Here is an 18,526-nt window from a genome sequence, read left to right as displayed (position 1 = left end):
TATACTCTTTCCATTTTCTGAAAGTGTATTACACTTAAAAAGTTGAAAGTGGAAGACAAAAACACATCAAGTCAATGGTGTACTTTACAACTATTCTATTTTCTTAGAATGGAAAGAGTACTATGTAGATATTTAAAAATTTATGTGTAAGTATAGAGAAGTTATTGCTCTTTGTTTTAGGCTGCTTTTAATTTTTGGATAAGAAATCCTTTAACTCTTGTATCATAAAGATGATCTTCCATATTTTCACCTAATTCTAGCTTACTAGCTTTTTCCTCAGCACAAATATACAAAATCTTCCTTCATTGTCTTGCAGTTATCTATTTTCATCAAGAAGTCTACTTTTGGGGCAATATATTAGGTAATAATTATAATAAAAAAGGTTTGTATATACAGTCCCTGAAGTAAGTTGAACAAAATATTATTATGTTCATTATGTATAAGTGAAAAGGCTCAGGCAAACAATTATAAAATACATAGTAATCATACCCACATATCTTCTCACTCCCACATTTAGCATGATTTCCACTACTCTATTTATAATGGAAAAAGCACAGGCTGTGGAATCAGAAGAGATACGGATATAAATTCTGGATTTCCCAGCAACTGTGTACTCTTGAGCAATAAACACAGAGAACCTTAGTTTCTTCCTCTGTAAAACAAAGATAAACATCATCTATTTCACAGAATAGTGAGGATTAGCAATAATGGATATATAGTCGTCGACCCACATTACATACTTCATAAATGAGAGCTCTATTATATTCTTTTGTTCTATTATTTTACACACACACATACACACACACACACACACACACACACACACACACGCACACACGCACACATGTATTTAATAGTTTCTAAGGATGATTTTAGAGCATTTCAAGTGCATCTGATAATATACAACTTGGTTTGTGAGTGGTAGACACATAATAAACCAAAGAAGAAAAAAAATACTCAACAATATTCTATAAGCTGTACTTTGGGAGGCTGGGAGGAGTGTAGTGAGGAAAACTAACTTATTAACAGGGAGGATCAAAGAACAGAATATTTGAAAAGAAACACATTACAGTTTTTAAGGGTATACTGTAACTCATATCTAGCAACTCATTTCCAATTTAGTTTGTTACGTGGATGTCAAAGGGCAATAATAAACACTTCTGAAGTGGGATATCTTAAGTATTTTATACACAGCTCCTTTACCTTTTGACTATCGGTAGACAGACACTCTTCTTAAAACCAAAACCACTAAGTCTACATTATATTAGGTGTAACTATAAAGAGATTAAGTAATGAGTCACACAAACCACTTTCACAACTGATATATAACTTATTTTAATTATATTCAGTCATTCTAGATACAACAATAACAAAAATGACTGTTGCTTTCTGTATTTCCAGAGAGTAATTATAAAAAAAACTTACTTAGGAGCCCTTTCTCCTACACTCCCTTCCTGATGTAACATTTTTCTGAAAATTAAAAGAGTAATACAGCAACATGAAACAACAATAAAAAACAACCCTCTAACCCATAGATGCTTTTAAAACAACATTTTAAAACACATTCACGCCCACATAAAAATTCAAACCTATCCCCAAAACCAAAGAAAACACAACCATGCAACATAGGTTTCTCATCAAACAAATGTCAGAGAAACCAATACACCATCCCATTAAATTAAAATGAATAGCTTATAAGTGGGTAAGATTTATGGAGGATAAAGAGCACATAGGACAATAATTACTTGGACTTCAAAGAATACTTTAGATGAAGTAAGCCATATAGATGATGGCAGTTTTATCTGTTAGAGTACATCAGAAATCGAACAAAAAAACCCCACCACTTTGTATTGTTTTCGTCATGAGTCTCTATTCTTTCCGTGCTTTAAACAGGATTTAAGTGCTCAGTTTTTGTTTCATCCTTTCCTAAAATGGATGTGGCTAGTAACTGCTTTCAAGTAGCTTACGTGAAGACTGTTGGTATGTTTCATGGCAAGAGGTCTTTTGGAGGAACACTGCAATTGTGGTCAGTGGCTGAAAACTAAAAGAACTTAGGGCACTGAGTATGAAACAGGAGGAGGGGGCTAGTGCACTACCAAGTAGGACATTTAGCCACTTGTGTTTCTGAGTTAAGCAGAGAGAGCAAATCAGTTATCTTATTAATACTCTTACACAGTAAAGACAAAATATTGATTAACCAAAATATGGAAAAAATTTTCAGATGAGTCGCTTTTTGATTAAGCAAGAAAAACACACTCGTAACAGTTATTTCACACCAGAAATTACGCTAGGCACTATGAGAATACAAAATTTCATCAGACACTGACCTTAAACTACTTACTGTCTAATGGGAAGATGGGATAAGTATCAAAAGGAACAATACAATACAAAGTAACAAGTCATAAAAGTGGTGAAAAAAAGACTACCTTGAAACATCAAAAGAAGGAAATGACTTCACAGAAGGGCAGCTTGAGATATTTGGGATGGACTGAGACATATGGTATGAATTAAAACATGGGATGAGACATTCCACTTGGAGGGAGCAATATCAATAATGACTGGTAAGTAATCCTTCATGTGAAGTATGTTAACTGTACGTGAACCCAGACAACACAAATCAAATCCCTAGCCACCCCCTCAAATAGCAAAACAGAAACAAAGTAAAAAAATGTTATTTGAAAAAATTCAAATGTCATTATAATTTTAAGAAAATTTCAAAATATGTTCAAGGCAACAGTTTAAAAGAAGCTTGTTAGAAAACACCTCTACAGTTTTAGTTTATTATACTGTAAAATAAACTAAGTATTTTAAAATTTTTTTTTTCCAAAGTTTATTTATTTTTGGGACAGAGTGAGACAGAGCATGAACGGGGGAGGGGCAGAGAGAGAGGGAGACACAGAATCGGAAACAGGCTCCAGGCTCTGAGCCATCAGCCCAGAGCCTGACGCGGGGCTCGAACTCACGGACCGCGAGATCGTGACCTGGCTGAAGTCAGACGCTTAACCGACTGCGCCACCCAGGCGCCCCATAAGTATTTTAAAAATAAAAGGACTATGTTGACATTCAAGTACAACTGAACAATGAGTAAGAGGGAAATGAAAACATTTGATCTCACTAGTCACACCCCACCATTTAAGTCTGCAGGAGGAATGCTGTTTTAATAGAAAAAAATGTTAACACAATAAGAAAACTGAAAACAAAGAGTACAGAATGGAAGTATTTATAATTGATTAACAAAAGTATGTTTTTACAAAGGAATTAAAAAGGAGAATAAAGCCTCCTGTGTAACTTACCAACATAAAACGAGCAGTTGGAATGCAATAAACTTTCAGTCCATAAGCGACACAGTTCACTTTCAGTTAGAGCTTCAACTCCATAACAAGCTTGATATTCCACTTTGGGTAGTACATAAACCGGAAATTGCTGAAATGCAAGGTTATGCTTTTTCAAAGCTCCATTAATTTACTTTTCATAGCAAATACATTTGCCTATATAGTTCTGCCACTTTCAAAATACTTTCACGTAATCTTGTTTCATCCGTTCAGATACAGTAGAATTCGAGGTGGACAGATAAGATATCCTGAACCAACAGCTACCTGCCTCCCATCTCCACCCCGAATCCACATACCTCCCTACATATGCACACATTTTATCAGGCTGTGTAAGTGACATTAGAAACCTGGGAACAGAGCCTATAACACATATTTGCCCAAAGGTTCAAAGATGGATGCTAGGAACCAAAGACTTATACTATTAATTCTCAGAGGATAAAAAAGGAAAAAAATTTTTGGCCCTTTAAAGCATTAAACACATGGTCTCAGGCTCAAATGCTCTGACTAGCTTGTTTTCATTCTATGAATGTATAGGCATTAATACCTAGATTAACACCTGTCAGTGTCCTTATCTTCATTAATACAAAGGCTTTGTTCCGAACATTAAATACCTGGTAAATTATCCATTTAGAGTTTATTGGTCAGGACACTAAATAGATTAAGTAAAATAACTGTGGCCATTACCGGTCTAAATGAGTATATGCAAAGATATACATGCTTCTGAAATAGTATGTTAGTCATGTTCACTATGCTCATGTTATCTCATTTCTGTCAAAGAATATTCTACTTTTAATAGTAGTCTCTTCATTTGCAGCTGCAGAAGGAGAAATACATGATTCAAGAAATTTATTCAAAGTGATATGGCTAGTTAGTACTTTTGAAATTATACTAAGCTGTCACTATTCATATACTTGAAAATATTTCATAAATGTTTCAGAATTCCTGATTTTCGCAAAGTGGCAAATTTAGTGTGCTTGGAACAATGATGGTGGTAAGAACAATTCAAATCCAGTAAAATTTTTCTTAACAGTAAGCTTGGTTCATAAGATTACCTTTGAATGTTGTACAACTCTTAAAGCAGTGTTTCTTAGATTTCAAAGTGCAAATGCATAACCCGGGGAATAGCTTTTTTAAAATGCAGAGTCCGAGATGAAGAACAAGGTTTTTCTTTTTTTAAAAATTGAAGTATAATTAACAGTGTTATATTAGTTTCAAGTGCACAATATAATATTCCAACAATTCTGTACTTTAGGTTTTGCATATTTAATAAGCTCTTATTTCAGGGGGCCAAACCTCAAGTATAAGGCTCCTACGTGTCTTCACATTTAAAAACAAATTACACTGTGATAAAGATAAATTTACTGCTAAAAGCGTTTTATTATATAATAATTCTTTGGCAATTGGCAGTCCACATTGACAGTTGCTTATAGTTGCAACGATAAGCTAGAGATAAGGAAGGAGAGGTTAAAATGGTTGAGAAATTTGCTCAGGGACAGAGTCAGTTTACAGCAGAGTTGAATAATTGATAGAGAAGATACTCTTTTTGGATCGTGAGTAAATTTTCCTTGATAATACTGCCGTATCTATAAAACTAAGTCCTGAATCTGGTTTTAATTTCTGTGTGTATTCTACTGCCATCTCCAGGAAGCCAAGGGGAAGAAAAGTCTGGATATTTTATGGTATTATTCCAAAATTAAAGTGAAATTTTAAATACAAAGTTTTCAAACTATAAAAATTAAATTTACTGGAGCACCCAGGTAGCTCAGTCGTAGACCGTCTGACTCTTGATTTTGGCTCGGGCCATGATCTCACAGTTTGTGTGCTTGATCCCTGCAATGGGCTCTGTGCTGGTGGCGTGGAGCCTGCTTGGGATTCTCTCTCTCCCTCTCTCTGCCCCTCCCCTACTCATGCGCTTGTGTGCTCTCTCACTCTCTTTCTCAAAATAAATAGGTAAATTAAGAAAAAATTATATTTACTCTTCCTTTCTACCTTGAATACTAACTCCTATTTTCCCCAAATGAAAGCTTTTATTGGTTCTGTCTTCCAGTTACTCATATAAACCTTTCTAAACTTTTACATAAATTCCTAAATAGATACTTAATAGCTAGTATCAGAGGTTGAAGAGACTTTTAGGTATTTTAAAGCTTTATCTAAACAAGTTGGTTTTTAAGTAGTAAATATTAATGAGAATGCTTTCTTACCTAGAGTTTAAATAGGGCTACTTTAAAACTTTTCAAACTAGTGCTTAAATTTCCCTTAAATAACATCTTCCTTAATAACACCCTCTTCTCTCTCATCCCTCAATTCTTCTTGTTGATAGAATACCTGTTTATTGTGTTTCTAGGATATAAAACATTTGGGAGAAACAAGTATGTCAGACATGATTCCAAGGGAAATGCATTCTACTAAGGGATTTTAACTATGTGTACTAAACTATTACAGATAATAAAAGGTACAATATGATAAGAATTCACTGAAAATTTTACAATTTTACTCTGGTTTTGACATAATCAAAAATATAAGGCTATTTATATCCTATATCTAAGGCTATAGATATTCTTTGGGGCTTGACTATTTTGATATATTTTGATGAAGAGTGAATTCTTAACTATAAAGTTGTGTCTCAATATTTACAAATTGCATTTTAGTCAAGTGAATGACAATGTCCTTAATAGGTTGTCTGTTTCAAGAATTAACTCGGTACCCAATATATCCCTAAAGCTATTCTTTCTTAAGAGATACTGGCCATCAATAGTTACCAACTGCTGGCAGCTGGGAGATCAATACAAAGTGCTAATGGTTCACAGGGTAGAAAGTGAAAGAAATGAGGTTAGCTCCCAAATAAATCAGAGAGATAGTAAAAATTACAGAAACAAAACACTGAAAACACAGTCCATAGCACTGACACATATTTAAGACATTCATGCTATGGCCATTAAATTGATCACAGTTAAGTATACACGAGAAGGGAAAAAATTAGCAAATAAGGTAAAATCTTTTAATTTAGAGAATATTAGCCTTTATTTAGGAGCAGACTGAAATAAAATTTTTAGTATTCTGTCATTCCTTGACTTTCTCTTATAAAAAACCCTACTACATACATTTAATTCAAAACCATTTGGTTTCTAAAATTTCAAGTCTCAACCACTGATAAAAACCAAATTATGAAAAGAATTAAAGATTTTATTCACAATCTTCCTTCTATTTAACAAAGGATAACAGTATCATCAAGCAAAAGATCCTCCAAGTCCACTAGATTCTGCTGGACAAAGATCCTAGATCCTGATGGGTTCCTTTTAGAATTTTTTCTTGATAGACACTGCTATTAGCAGCTTGGAAAGGCTGGCACTTCCTCCCTCCCCTTCTTTTCTTTCTCTCTCTTTCTCCCCACCTCCCTCCCTCCCTCCTTCCTTCCTTTTCCCACTTACTCCTTAATATGACAAAGTAGTAATCAGGGACTTGATCCACAAGGGTCAATGCTAAAGCATCACTAATTTTGATCACCTGATTCCTAGCTGCAACTATAATGACATTTTAAAGTGATCACTAAGGATTCTTATTAGGAGGTAGGTTAGAAAGCAAGAGACAGAGACATCAAAATTAAAAAAAATACACACACACACAAAATGACAAATGTACACAACGGAAAAAATTCTCTGATGTAAAAATGAAAGACATCACTATAATCAGTTATAATATAGAGGCTCCTCTTTACCAGAATTCAGTGATCACACAAAAACCAAACTAATCTCAAAGACAACTTCAAATATCAAATACGGAAAACTATTTAAGAACCAATTACTCAAACTGTAGTAAGAACTTCTTAACTGAAAAAAAATTTTCACATCAACCCTCCTCCTCCCCCCACCAAAAAAAAAACAACCGAGGAAAAAGAAGACCAAAAATGTGGCCTTTTAACAACTCTGGGAAGACTTCAAATGTGTGTGAAAGCGCACCTGTCAAGATGTGGTACTTCTAAAATGAGTCAAGAAGATCCCCAAAGTAAGAGAGAAAGGGGCTAGTAAGTCATAATGGAACTCCAAATTCACAGAAAGCAGGAATCTATGTGCCAGCCTAGGTCAAATCTACGATGGTGCCATTTTTCATAAAGTTTATAAATTCCATGCAAGAATGTTATGAGCATTCATGAATTTTATATTTAACACTTTCCATTTTCCCTTATTAAAAGTGCTTTCAGTATTTTACTAAAAAAACAATAAACAAAAAGCCTCAGCTCAACCTGGAAAAATTCTAGAGTGACCAACAATTTAAAATTAAACTTCATAACAATGGCATGTTAAATATTTGCTGATTATCTACTTATACTACCACATCCTAACTCCCGAGGTAACAACTTACTCTTCTGATTTTCTTCCGTTTTTTAGAACGCGGTCTGGTCTCTATCCTCTGGACACTGCATCGCACAAGTAACAACAGGTCTTGCAGGCTAAATAACTTGTAAACAAAATTTCCTTCCTGCGGAGCTACATATTCTGTTGTATCTTCAACATAGTCCTGAAGTTCATATGGCAATCCTTTAAAAATAAATATATTTCTCATTTTTATTTTAAAATACATTAGCTCTTTATCCATCATAATTCAAAATAAAATAATTCCATTATCTAATTTTAGGTTTCTATCAACTTTACTTTCTATTTCTCTGAGTTGAACATTCACACTAGTACCATTTCTGTTTACTTTTACAGGAACTGCAGCCAAGAGCTGAAGTCAAAACTTTTACTACCTTCATTAACACTAACGTTAAATTAGTGAAACAACATATGAAGCAAGAAGAAAAAAAGTTTTAAAAAAAGTGATGTCATTTTCCCTAACCTGCTTTTCAACTGAAAACATTTTTTTACATCAACCCTCCTCCTCCTCCCACCAAACAACAGAGGAGAAAGAAGACCAAAAATATGGCCTTTTAACAACTCTGGGAAGACTTTTCAGGCAGAGCTGAGATGCAACTTTGTATCTATCTCAGAATGTGAAAAAGTATAAAAGTCCGGTCTGACACCACAAATTAGTAAATTTTGAACTCATAAACGTCAATGATTATTTTTGATCACTTCCCCTTCATCATTCCAGTGAGCCATATCACCTGCAGCTACAGTAGCCACTGTACATGTTGGATAAACAGTACACTGAAAAATGAAATCTCAATGATGATGTAAAGATTATGAGACAGGGGGTGCCTGGGTGCCTCAGTCAGCTGAGCATGTGACTCTTGATTTCGGCTCAGGTCATGATCTCATGGTTGTGACACCAAGCTGCATGTGTCAGGTTCCGTGCTTGAAGTGGAGCCTGCTTAATATGTTCTCTCCCTCCCTCCCTCCCTCCCTTTCTCTCTCTCTCTCCCTTCTTCTGTCCCTCCCCTGCACTCTCCCTCTCAAAAAAAAAAAAAAAAAAATATATATATATATATATATATATATACATACATATATATATATATGTATATATATATATATATGTATTTATATATGAGACAGATTATAACAGAGAAAGTGAGGGAATGCGGGAGAAAAACTGAAGGATAAGGAAGAGGCAAAACAGTTAATACAAAGGTCTTTGTAAATATTTACTTACGTCCTTTTGGCTTCTGAAACGCAGAAGGCCAAACAGATTTTGGCCAACTAGAGGCATCTGAAGGAGCAGAGGATTGTTCAGAAGGTGGAGTTTGTTTAGAATTTTCCAAATTCATTAAGGGCAATTCAGGTATTTTTCTGGAAATTGGCTTTAGGAGTTCATCCTGCATTTTTAAAATTTCTCCAACTGGATCAAATTTTTTATATACTCGTTTGATAGGTTTTTTTAAAACACATGACTCTTCAGGACTACAAGTAGCATTAGTCTGGTTTCCTACAGAAGCCTGTGTGGAAGAAGAATTGGGGCTAGCTGGTTTAGAATTTAAATTAGAATTCACATCGGCTGTCTTTCCATTACTATTATTTTGACACTCTGTGTCAATGATTAAACAGTCTTCATCTGTATCACTATTGCAAAGAATTACATCTTCACTTCTCACTGCTTCTGATGTAACAGAATTGTCTGTGTTCTCTAGAATATTTAGTTTTTCAGGGGCATATACTGTATCAGTAGCTATATCATTTTTATTAGAGGTTTCAATTTCTGTAGAACTTTCTAACTGTAAGGAATCAGACATTTTCAAGTCACTATCTTGCACCAAAGACTTCTCAGGATTTGATGCCTTTTCACCACATGGTACATATCCCTGATCATCTTTATTTTTGCACTCTTCAGGGCCACCATCCATACCAGTCATGAGCTGTTTCTCCTTTTGCAACTGTTCCATCAGAATCTGAGATAAACTTCTAGAATGAGCAGAAATGTCTGGAGCAGTTGGTGCCACAGATGTGGTTGCTGTGCTGGGAGCTGTGGGGGTATCTGTTGTGTTGGGTACTGTGTAAGTGCTTGCTGGACTTGGTGACTTTGATGGTTTGGTGGTGTTTACTCCAAAAGTTTCAAGTTCTGTGACGTCACCATCAAAATCCAGGTCCAAATTTTCAAGGGTCTCAATTTTTCGGCACTCATTAACTTCATAAGACATCTTAAGAAAACATATAGGTAAACTATTAATAGATATTCCAGGGCAGTCCTCACCTATCTCTTAATGCCTCTACACATCACATAGATAGTTCATGCTCTTTAAAAGGAGAAAGAAATGTCTAATGGCTTTGAAAGGTTCTTGCTTAAGAGGATGATAAACTACTACCAACTAACTGATTCAACCTTACTTTCCTACTGAAATGTTGATGAAACAAAGACAAATTTTTTAACCCCCACACCACAAAAGGAATTTCCACTCATCGAAAAGAGAACCACAAAGAACAAATGTGGGGCCAAACAGAAATGCAAAGGATTTTCACTGATACCCACTGTATATACACTGTAATGAGGTGACCAGGAGGAAAGCCTCTTTGCCCCTATGAGGAAGCTGCTTTCTACCGCAGCTGGGGAAGCGTCACCAGCCTCCAATGTATCCCTAACATCAACAGTGACTTTCTACACCTACTCAGAGAAAACAACTCTTCTAATATGGACAGGAAATGATTTTATTGTATTCTGGGACATCAAATCATTGAGGTTATAGTTTTTCATGTATTGTTTTGGTAACGGAAAAACTATAAACATGTCTAATTTATTCAAAAATAAACTGTCCTCTCCCCAAGTAGCAATAGATCTCTCCTCAATCTGGCAAAGGACTTTAGATAAATACGATAAAAAATTGGTTACAAGCTATACATACCCACTAGCCATACAGGTTAGGATCTGAGAGAGAAATATTCTGACAGTAATCATGTAGTAAGAAAGAACAACTTATATCAATTATTCAACTTCTGTGAACCTCAATTTCTTCATCTCTAAATAGTGATAAGAGGATCATCTTCTTGGATTTGTTCTAAGGATTAAATGAGAACTTGTATATAAAAAGTTTCTTACCATAGTCCCTGGTACATAGTAAGGAGCTTCTCAGTAAACGGTAGCTCTTATTAAAATAGGCCACCAGATTTAGCAAAAAAGTAAAAAGTAAACCGTATGCTGTTTACATGAGGCATTCTTACACAGCAAGGTTAAAAACAAAACAATGGGACAAACATCAAGAAACAGAGATAAGAGATAGCAATATTAAGTGTTCAACAAAGCAGAATTCAGTGCAAAAAACATTAGACAGAAAAAGGAATCCTATGTTGAAAAAAGATGAAATCCATTAATAATGATTTTTCACATGCCAAATAACTTCAAAATATGGAGTCAAAATTGAAAAATAAAAGGACAATCTGACAGAAATACAATTGTACTTGGTCAATAATATACTATTTCTAAGTAAAAACAGGGATATAGAAAGTACATATAATATTAAATGATGTATGAATGACTGAAAACATATACACAGACTGCAAAGATATACCTTTTCCCTCCCAAGAATCCAAGGGGCATTTCCAAAGATGGACTATAAATTAACATACAAAGAAAACATCAATATAGCACAAAGCAGAATCTGCTAAGATCTTACTCTCTGTTTAGAAGGAAATAAAATTGGAAATCATTAAGAAAAATGTAAATAAACAACAATAAACCCAAGCACCTAGACATTAAAAAACATTCCCAATTATTGGATAAAAGAATTAAAATAATTGCAGAATAGTTAAAAAGCAACAAAAAATAGAACACTAGACATTAAAAATAGGAAATATCATTCACAGCCTTTTCAAGATATAGAAAAATAATACTATTATAATCATAATAATAAAGTGAAGAAATTTAGTAACTATAAAACAAAAATCAATGAACTGAAAAACAATGGTCTCATCTCTAATAGAACAAACTTAGATAAAATTTTAAATATCATTTATCTGTAAATACTTCAGTATGTAGCTGTAAAAGGATTCTTCTCTAAAACATATCATTAATTATATCAATAAAAATTAATAATTTCTTAATGTCATAAAATAGCTAATCAGTGTTAAAATTACCCAGCCTGATAAATGTCTTTTACAATTGTTAACTGGAATCAGGATCAAGATCCCTACACTGTATTTGGTTGACATATCTGTCAATTTTGATTTGTCAAATGCCTCTCTCCCATACTCTGCCAACTCCCACATCACCAGATATTTGTAGAAAAAAAACAAATTAGTTATCCTACAAAAATTTCTAATTCTGGGTTTTAACTTCTACATCTCCCTGATGTCACTTAACACATTCTTCTATCCCTTAAATTTCCTATTAAAACAACCTAGTAGCTTGATTAGATTCAGGTACAATTTTTTTTTTTTAATTTAAAAAAAATGTTTATTTATTTGTTTTTGAGAGAGAACTTGCGTGCCCACAAGCAGGCACAAGCGGGGGAGGGGCAGAGAGAGAGAAAAAGAGAGGCTCAAGCAGATTCTGCAAGCAGTTAGAAGAGAGCCTCACATGGGGCTCAAACTCACCAAATGTGAGATCATGACCTGAGCTGAAATCAAGAGTTGGATGATTAACCGAATGAGTCCCTAGGTGCCCCTCGGGCAGTTTTTTGTTGTTGTTTTTAACCTGAATATGGTAGTATTGTGTACTTTCTACTTCAATCAGGAGGCTAATAATGTCTCTGGTTGTCTTTCTTTTTGTGATACTATAATTGATCTATCGAGTCATCAAGGGTCCTCAACTTAATCTACCCACTATGAAACACCTCACTGATCAATTTTAGCAGCCATCACTGATGATCACTGTTCACAAGTTTATTTAGTGTGTGTGTGTGTGTGTGTGTGTGTGTGTGAGGGGGGGGGGGCGGAGAGAGAGAGAGAGAAAGGGAGAGAGAGAATGCCAAGCAGGCTTCGTGCTGTCAGCACAGAGCCTGGCACAGGGCTCGAACCCACTAACTGTGAGATCGTGACCTAAACCAAAATCCAGTTGGACGCCCAACCGACTGAGCTACCCAGGTGCCCTGATGATCACTGTTTAGATTCATTCACTATTTTATTAGCTGAAAAATGGTGACAATCACATTCTATCATTACCCTAAATATAGATTGCACTGGAAAGGCAAGACAAATATCTGGTATTTTTTAAACCAGTTTTTAGCATGACTTTATGCACTAACACCCTCCAAAGGTGACTAGTACTTTTTAAAAAACTATCATTATGAATTCATGGGTTTTAACATATTTTCTATGTTTTATTCCATTGCAGCCATTCTTTGTCATGTCAAACTGACACATCTCTGGTCAACAGAAAACCTTTCAGTGGCTCTGGCATGTTTTTGATACTATTCCAATGTTATTACAGGGCTTTTACTTAACTTCTTTGATTGGCATTTACTATCTCTCGTATCTCCAAAATTCTTGGTTCCTAATATAAAGGAACCATGGAAATTATCTAACATGCTCAAAATCACAAAAGTAGTATCATTACTAACAATATGGTTACTAAATGCAGTTTAAGATTTTTTGGCAGCTCTTTTTGAACTTAGGATATAAATCTTTTGGGATGTATGGTCAAATTAATGAGTTTCAAATCATTTAAAATAATTCACTGAGTGGTTAAACTACTAACTTGATATACTGTGGATTAATTTGTTTCATTTCAGCTTAGGTTCGCTTTTATAACATCCTAAAAATTCGTTTTACAGACATATAAAACAAAAGTGATTCAAAAGTCAGAAGTGTAAAACAAAGTACATTTAGTTGATATCCTGCTTCCCCTACTTTGTTCCATACTTCTCCCAGTTTTAGGTTTATTATATGCAGGATTTTTATTCTTTTTAATATAAGCAAGTCAGTTTATGTGTGTATATATTTGCATTTCCCCATTCATAAATAAATAGTAGTATATTACACAAAATGTCGTCTTCTTTGCGTTTTTCACTTAACAATATGTCTTGGGTATCACTCTGTAGATTCCTGTCTATAGTTTTTTCACTCCTTTCAATAGCTGCACAGTATACTGTCGAAGACATACAGTTTATTTAATCAAAACCCTTTTAAGGGACATGTGGATGGTTTCCAGTCTTTTGCTACTACAAATAGTGCTGGAATGAATACTTTGCATATACATTTTGCTCTTTTCCTAGTGTACTTTTTTTCTTTTTAAGATTTTATGTTTAAGTAATCTCTACACCCAAAGTGGGGCTCAAACTTATAACCCCAAGATCAAGAGACATACGCACTACTGACTGAGCCAGCCAGGCACCCCTCCTCATGTACTTCTGAGCTACATTTTTGGAATTGAGATTTTTATAGTAAAGGATGAACCCATTTCATGTTTTGTGGGTACATCTTTCTTCAGATGATTGTAGAAATGTTATAGCAATTATCTTTTTTTCTTGGAATACCTTTGTAAGAGCTTCCATCAACAATCTTCTTCTGTTGTTCCTCTTTAAATTGGATGGATTCTCCTGTTCCTGGACAATCCCGTGTGAGGGCAGGCCAAGTCAGCTTTCTGAGCTTCATGGCTCTAAGCTCACGTTTCACTCCTCTACAAAGTATGTACGAATGAATGTATGTATGTATGTATATAAGTGTGTGTGTGTGTGTGTGTGTGTGTGTGTGTATAAAATCTTAAGTACATTCTGAAATCTGCTTTCTCTATTCCCCTCGTCCTCAGCTACAGAAAAACTTCTTTTCCTTACCTTTAATGTCCTTGTTATGCTCAATATGGACTGTACTACTAGCCTGAATGAAGGCTTTTGTCTGGGAAAGAACTTTAGTTGGTTAGTTTCTAGAGTTTTTAGGGCCCAGGTCATCCCACAACTCTCTTAATTTCCTGAGTGTCCCTGTACTCACCTACAGATTAGAGCCTATCCACATTATTTTCACTTTTGTTTTTCTTCATTCCCTCCTGCATCTTTTACCATGCTCCTTCTGTCTGGGATTATTGTCCTTGTGCCTGAAGAACATCCAACAGAGGCGATCTGCTGGTAGCAAAGTCAATTTTTATCTGAAAATATCTTTGATTTTTTTATTTATGGATATTTTCATGGGTTAGGTAATTTTAGTGTAGGGGTTATTTTAGCACAATATATTGTTCCCAGTGTCTTCTGGTTTCCCTTGTTGTTACTGCAAATTACTTGCCAGTCTAACTCTCAGTCCTGTACAAGTAATGTGCCTTTTGTTTTTCTGGTGGCTTTTAAGAGGTTTTTTGTTTCCCACTATTGCTTTGGTCCAATTATCTCTGTTACAATATCTTTCTGGGTAGAACTACATGTGTTAAATGGTCTCACTATATCCTCTATATTTCTTGCTCTATTCTCCCTATTTTCTTTCTGTTGTCCGTGCTTTATTATGGATAGTCTTTTCAGACTCATCTTCCAGTTTATCAATTCTCCTTTCAGCTTCATCTAATGAGCTAATAACCCCACTTAGAAAATTCTTAACTGCACTTACTATATTTTTCAGTTTAAAATTTTTTCTTTAGTTCTTTTTCAAATCTCTTTCAAAAGTTTCTAGTTCCTCACCAAAATTTTCAAGCATGGCTTTAATTTCTTTGAATGCTGTATGTTAAACAGAGTTGGCTAATAATCTGTGACTGATAACTGTAGGATCTATTTTTCAGTCTATTTCTATGGTCATTGTTTCTGATGGTTCTTGCTCATAGTACCTATTCTCCTTGTGGGTTCAGTTATCTTTAAATGTTTTCTTGATGCTTTATTTAAAAAGTTAGTGGTAGAAATAATTTGAGGCCCAAAATGACATTATGTTTCTTTAAGAATTATTTTTATTTGCTCTTACTAGGTGTCTAGAGACACTAGCAATCCAAAAGCATTTGAATCCAAGTTGAAGGCCTGAGAACTCGGGCTACAATCTCTGAGAAGGTGAATTTATTTCTAGTTGACTCTTGCTCCTGGGGTGCAGCCCTGTAGGGTTCAAGCTCTTGGTAGAAAACTAAACTCTGGCTTTTTTACCCTAGTCCTGTGATCCTGACAAAAACAAAGTTCATTTTTTGCTGCCTCTTCAAAACTGGCAGATAACTTTCAGGGCAAAAATGACTCTCTGAGTGACAGACTTAGTTCTCTGGATGTTGGTCTTCTCTAGTATCTCAGCCCTGTAATTCCTCACTGTCTTGTTAGCTCTTTGATGATGCTAAGAAAGAAAATTTTATATTGTGTCCAGCGGTTTTCATTGTTATCAATAATGATAAAGGTCCAAAATACTTGGTTTGTTATCACAGAAAGAAATTATTGTTACTTTTTTTTTCCTCTTAACCTACTTCATGTTTCTTCACAGCACTTGTTACTTCCTGACACTCACCTCACACCAAGTATAAGGTAGATTTAAAAATGTGTAAAAAGAGGGACACCTGGGTGGCTCAATCCGTTAAGCCTCTGACTTCGGCTTAGGTCATGATCTCACTGCTCATGAATTTGAGCCCCGTGTTGGGCTCTGTGCTGTCAGCTCAGAGCCTGGAGCCCACTTTGGATTCTGTGTCTCCCTCTCTCTCTCTGCCCCTTCCCCGCTCATGTTCTCTCTCCCTTTCAAAAATAAACAGTAAGAAAATATTTAAAAAATGTATAAGAAGAAAACTTAAGAAATGTTGGAAGTGCTTTATGATATTACACCATAAATATATTAAAGGCAAATGTCAGAGAAAAACATATAAACAAATATGAAAGACAGAAGGCCAATATCCTCAAGATAGTATGAGCTCTTAGGTATAAATAAAATAAAAAACATTTTTCAATTTTATTTTCCAATTTTGTTTGCTCTCTCACTTTATTCGGGTCTCTGTTCATATTTCTTGTCATTGGAAAAGTCCTGACCACCAATTTAAAATAGACACATTCCCATCTGTTTCCCCTTAACCTACTCTATTTTTCTGCATAGGATTTATCACAACCTGCTTGTTTGCTATGCTTTTATCTGCATCCTCCATCACTAATGTAAGCTGTGAGAGAAAAAGAGACTTTATTTTTATTCACTGCTGTATGCTCAGTGCAGAGAACAGTATCTGCTTAATAAATATTTGTAAAATGAATGGATAAAGTTTTGTCTAAACAGAATGTCTTACTTTAAGAATCATGGAAAATATTTTTAAAGACACAAAATAATAAAAGTACTATTTATGGAGAGGCAAGCATTGTCCTAAATGTTTTATGTGTATTAACTCATTTAATCCAAAATAATCTTATGAGTTAGGTACTATCATGAAACCCATTTCGAAGATGAGCAAACCATATACAGAAAGAAATTAGAAAGCTTGCCTAAGGTCACGCTGCTCATGAGTGTACTGAAAAGAATTAACAATCTGGCCAAACACTTTTCTGCACCAATCAAACTCATCTATTCCTTTTCATACTTAAGAACTCCTGAATATGAATGAAGTCAATTAAATAAAACCACTATCATGATTACCACCACCACTAAGTTTTTAGTACATATACACTAAAGACTGTGCTCAGCATTTTACATGTAATATCAAACTTAATCCTTGCAACAATCTTGTGAAGTAGGTATTATCGTCTCTCCTTTACAAAAGGAGAAAACTGAGGCTGAGGGAGGTTAAATTAGTTGCTCAAAGTCTAGCTTGACTTGGGGTTCAATTTTAAGTTTCAATATAGTGCTTGCATTTTAACTATTAGATTTAAAGACCTGCGGTAAAACTTTATGCTTCAAAAGGATAAACAAGTACATTTCTTGAAAAAAAAAAAAAAAAAAAGGAAGCAAGCATTACATACTTCCATTTCAGACATATAATCTTCTGGTTTGTCCATAAATACTGCAGAAACTGGAACAGATGTGTTTTTGGACATCATGAATTTTAATGGAACTTCATGGTACATTTGATTTCTCTCTCTCATTGTCATTTTCTTTTGAGGAAGTGGTGAATTAATATAAATTACTTTAACAGGTTTTGAACCTTAAAACAGAAACAGAAAAAAGAGGGTGATTAGTTTCTAGTAGTTATATTTAAAAGAAACAAACAAACAAACAAGATACAGGGCAGAAAGATCACCAAACAAAGCAATATAGGATAGGAAAGTGGTAGCACATGTCTCATATATTTGCCACTCTTGAGCTTGTGATCTTTAGAGATATAAGGCTGAGAGAATTTGGCTAGAAAAATGTTCTCTAACAGATTTTTAAAAAGCTTTTCTGCTTTTTATTGTTATACTTTTGCTGTCATTATTACTCAGTTCGTACAAGACTCTAGTTCCAAAAAGTGACGAAGTTTTTACCACAGATAATATATTACATTTAGCTCTAAACTGTAGTTTTGTTCATTAGATACAGTTCTGTATTTACTACAATTGTTACACAAAATAATATTAATTCTAGAAGATATTAACTTGACTGTCCAAAGAAAGACTATCCTATGCTTACAAGTACAGACCTATTTTCACTCTGAATTCCAGTACCAGACACGTAAGTAAGTCTTGGAAACTGACCCATCTGAGGCTATCTAATAAAGTTCTGCATTCCTTTCATTTCAGTGAAAGAAGAAACTCATTATTGCATGTATTTTTGGCTACTCTAAACCGTAATTATTTTTCTCTTTCACCCCACAAAATGAGTACGGGTACTGTAGACCTAAGAACTCATGCATGAGTATCAATTCTAGAGTAGCACTATTTAAAAGTTCTACTAAGTATAAATGTAAAATTCACATTCTCCTTAAATCAAAACTTAAGATTTTTTAATTTGACAAATGATCATCTATGTTTAGATAGTTGAAATAGAACTGGTCCAACTCCG

The 18,526-nt window shown here is 34.5% G+C and overlaps 1 protein-coding gene across 17 annotated transcripts in view; it reads right to left on the bottom strand.

The window, feature by feature from the left end:
• ICE2 (interactor of little elongation complex ELL subunit 2) overlaps window positions 1-18,526 on the bottom strand; it is a 65,601-nt gene that overhangs the window by 23,686 nt on the left and 23,389 nt on the right. For 10 of the 17 annotated variants that reach the window (XM_045449545.1, XM_045449547.1, XM_045449544.1 and 7 more), the window contains 5 exons: window positions 17,509-17,690; window positions 11,266-11,307; window positions 8,922-9,903; window positions 7,692-7,867; window positions 3,294-3,423 (listed from right to left, as the gene is read on the bottom strand). In XM_045449545.1, the coding sequence (XP_045305501.1) occupies window positions 3,294-3,423; window positions 7,692-7,867; window positions 8,922-9,903; window positions 11,266-11,307; window positions 17,509-17,690 (1,512 nt within the window). Of the gene's footprint in view, window positions 1-1,425; window positions 1,471-3,293; window positions 3,424-7,691; window positions 7,868-8,921; window positions 9,904-11,265; window positions 11,308-17,508; window positions 17,691-18,526 lie in introns of all 17 variants that reach the window. The other 7 variants (XM_045449556.1, XM_045449554.1, XM_045449553.1 and 4 more) reach the window with 2 other exon arrangements.

Source organism: Leopardus geoffroyi, chromosome B3 (assembly GCF_018350155.1).
Source record: "Leopardus geoffroyi isolate Oge1 chromosome B3, O.geoffroyi_Oge1_pat1.0, whole genome shotgun sequence".
In the NCBI taxonomy this organism is placed as follows: Eukaryota; Metazoa; Chordata; class Mammalia; order Carnivora; family Felidae; genus Leopardus; species Leopardus geoffroyi.
This window is presented reverse-complemented; position numbering and strand designations above follow the sequence as displayed.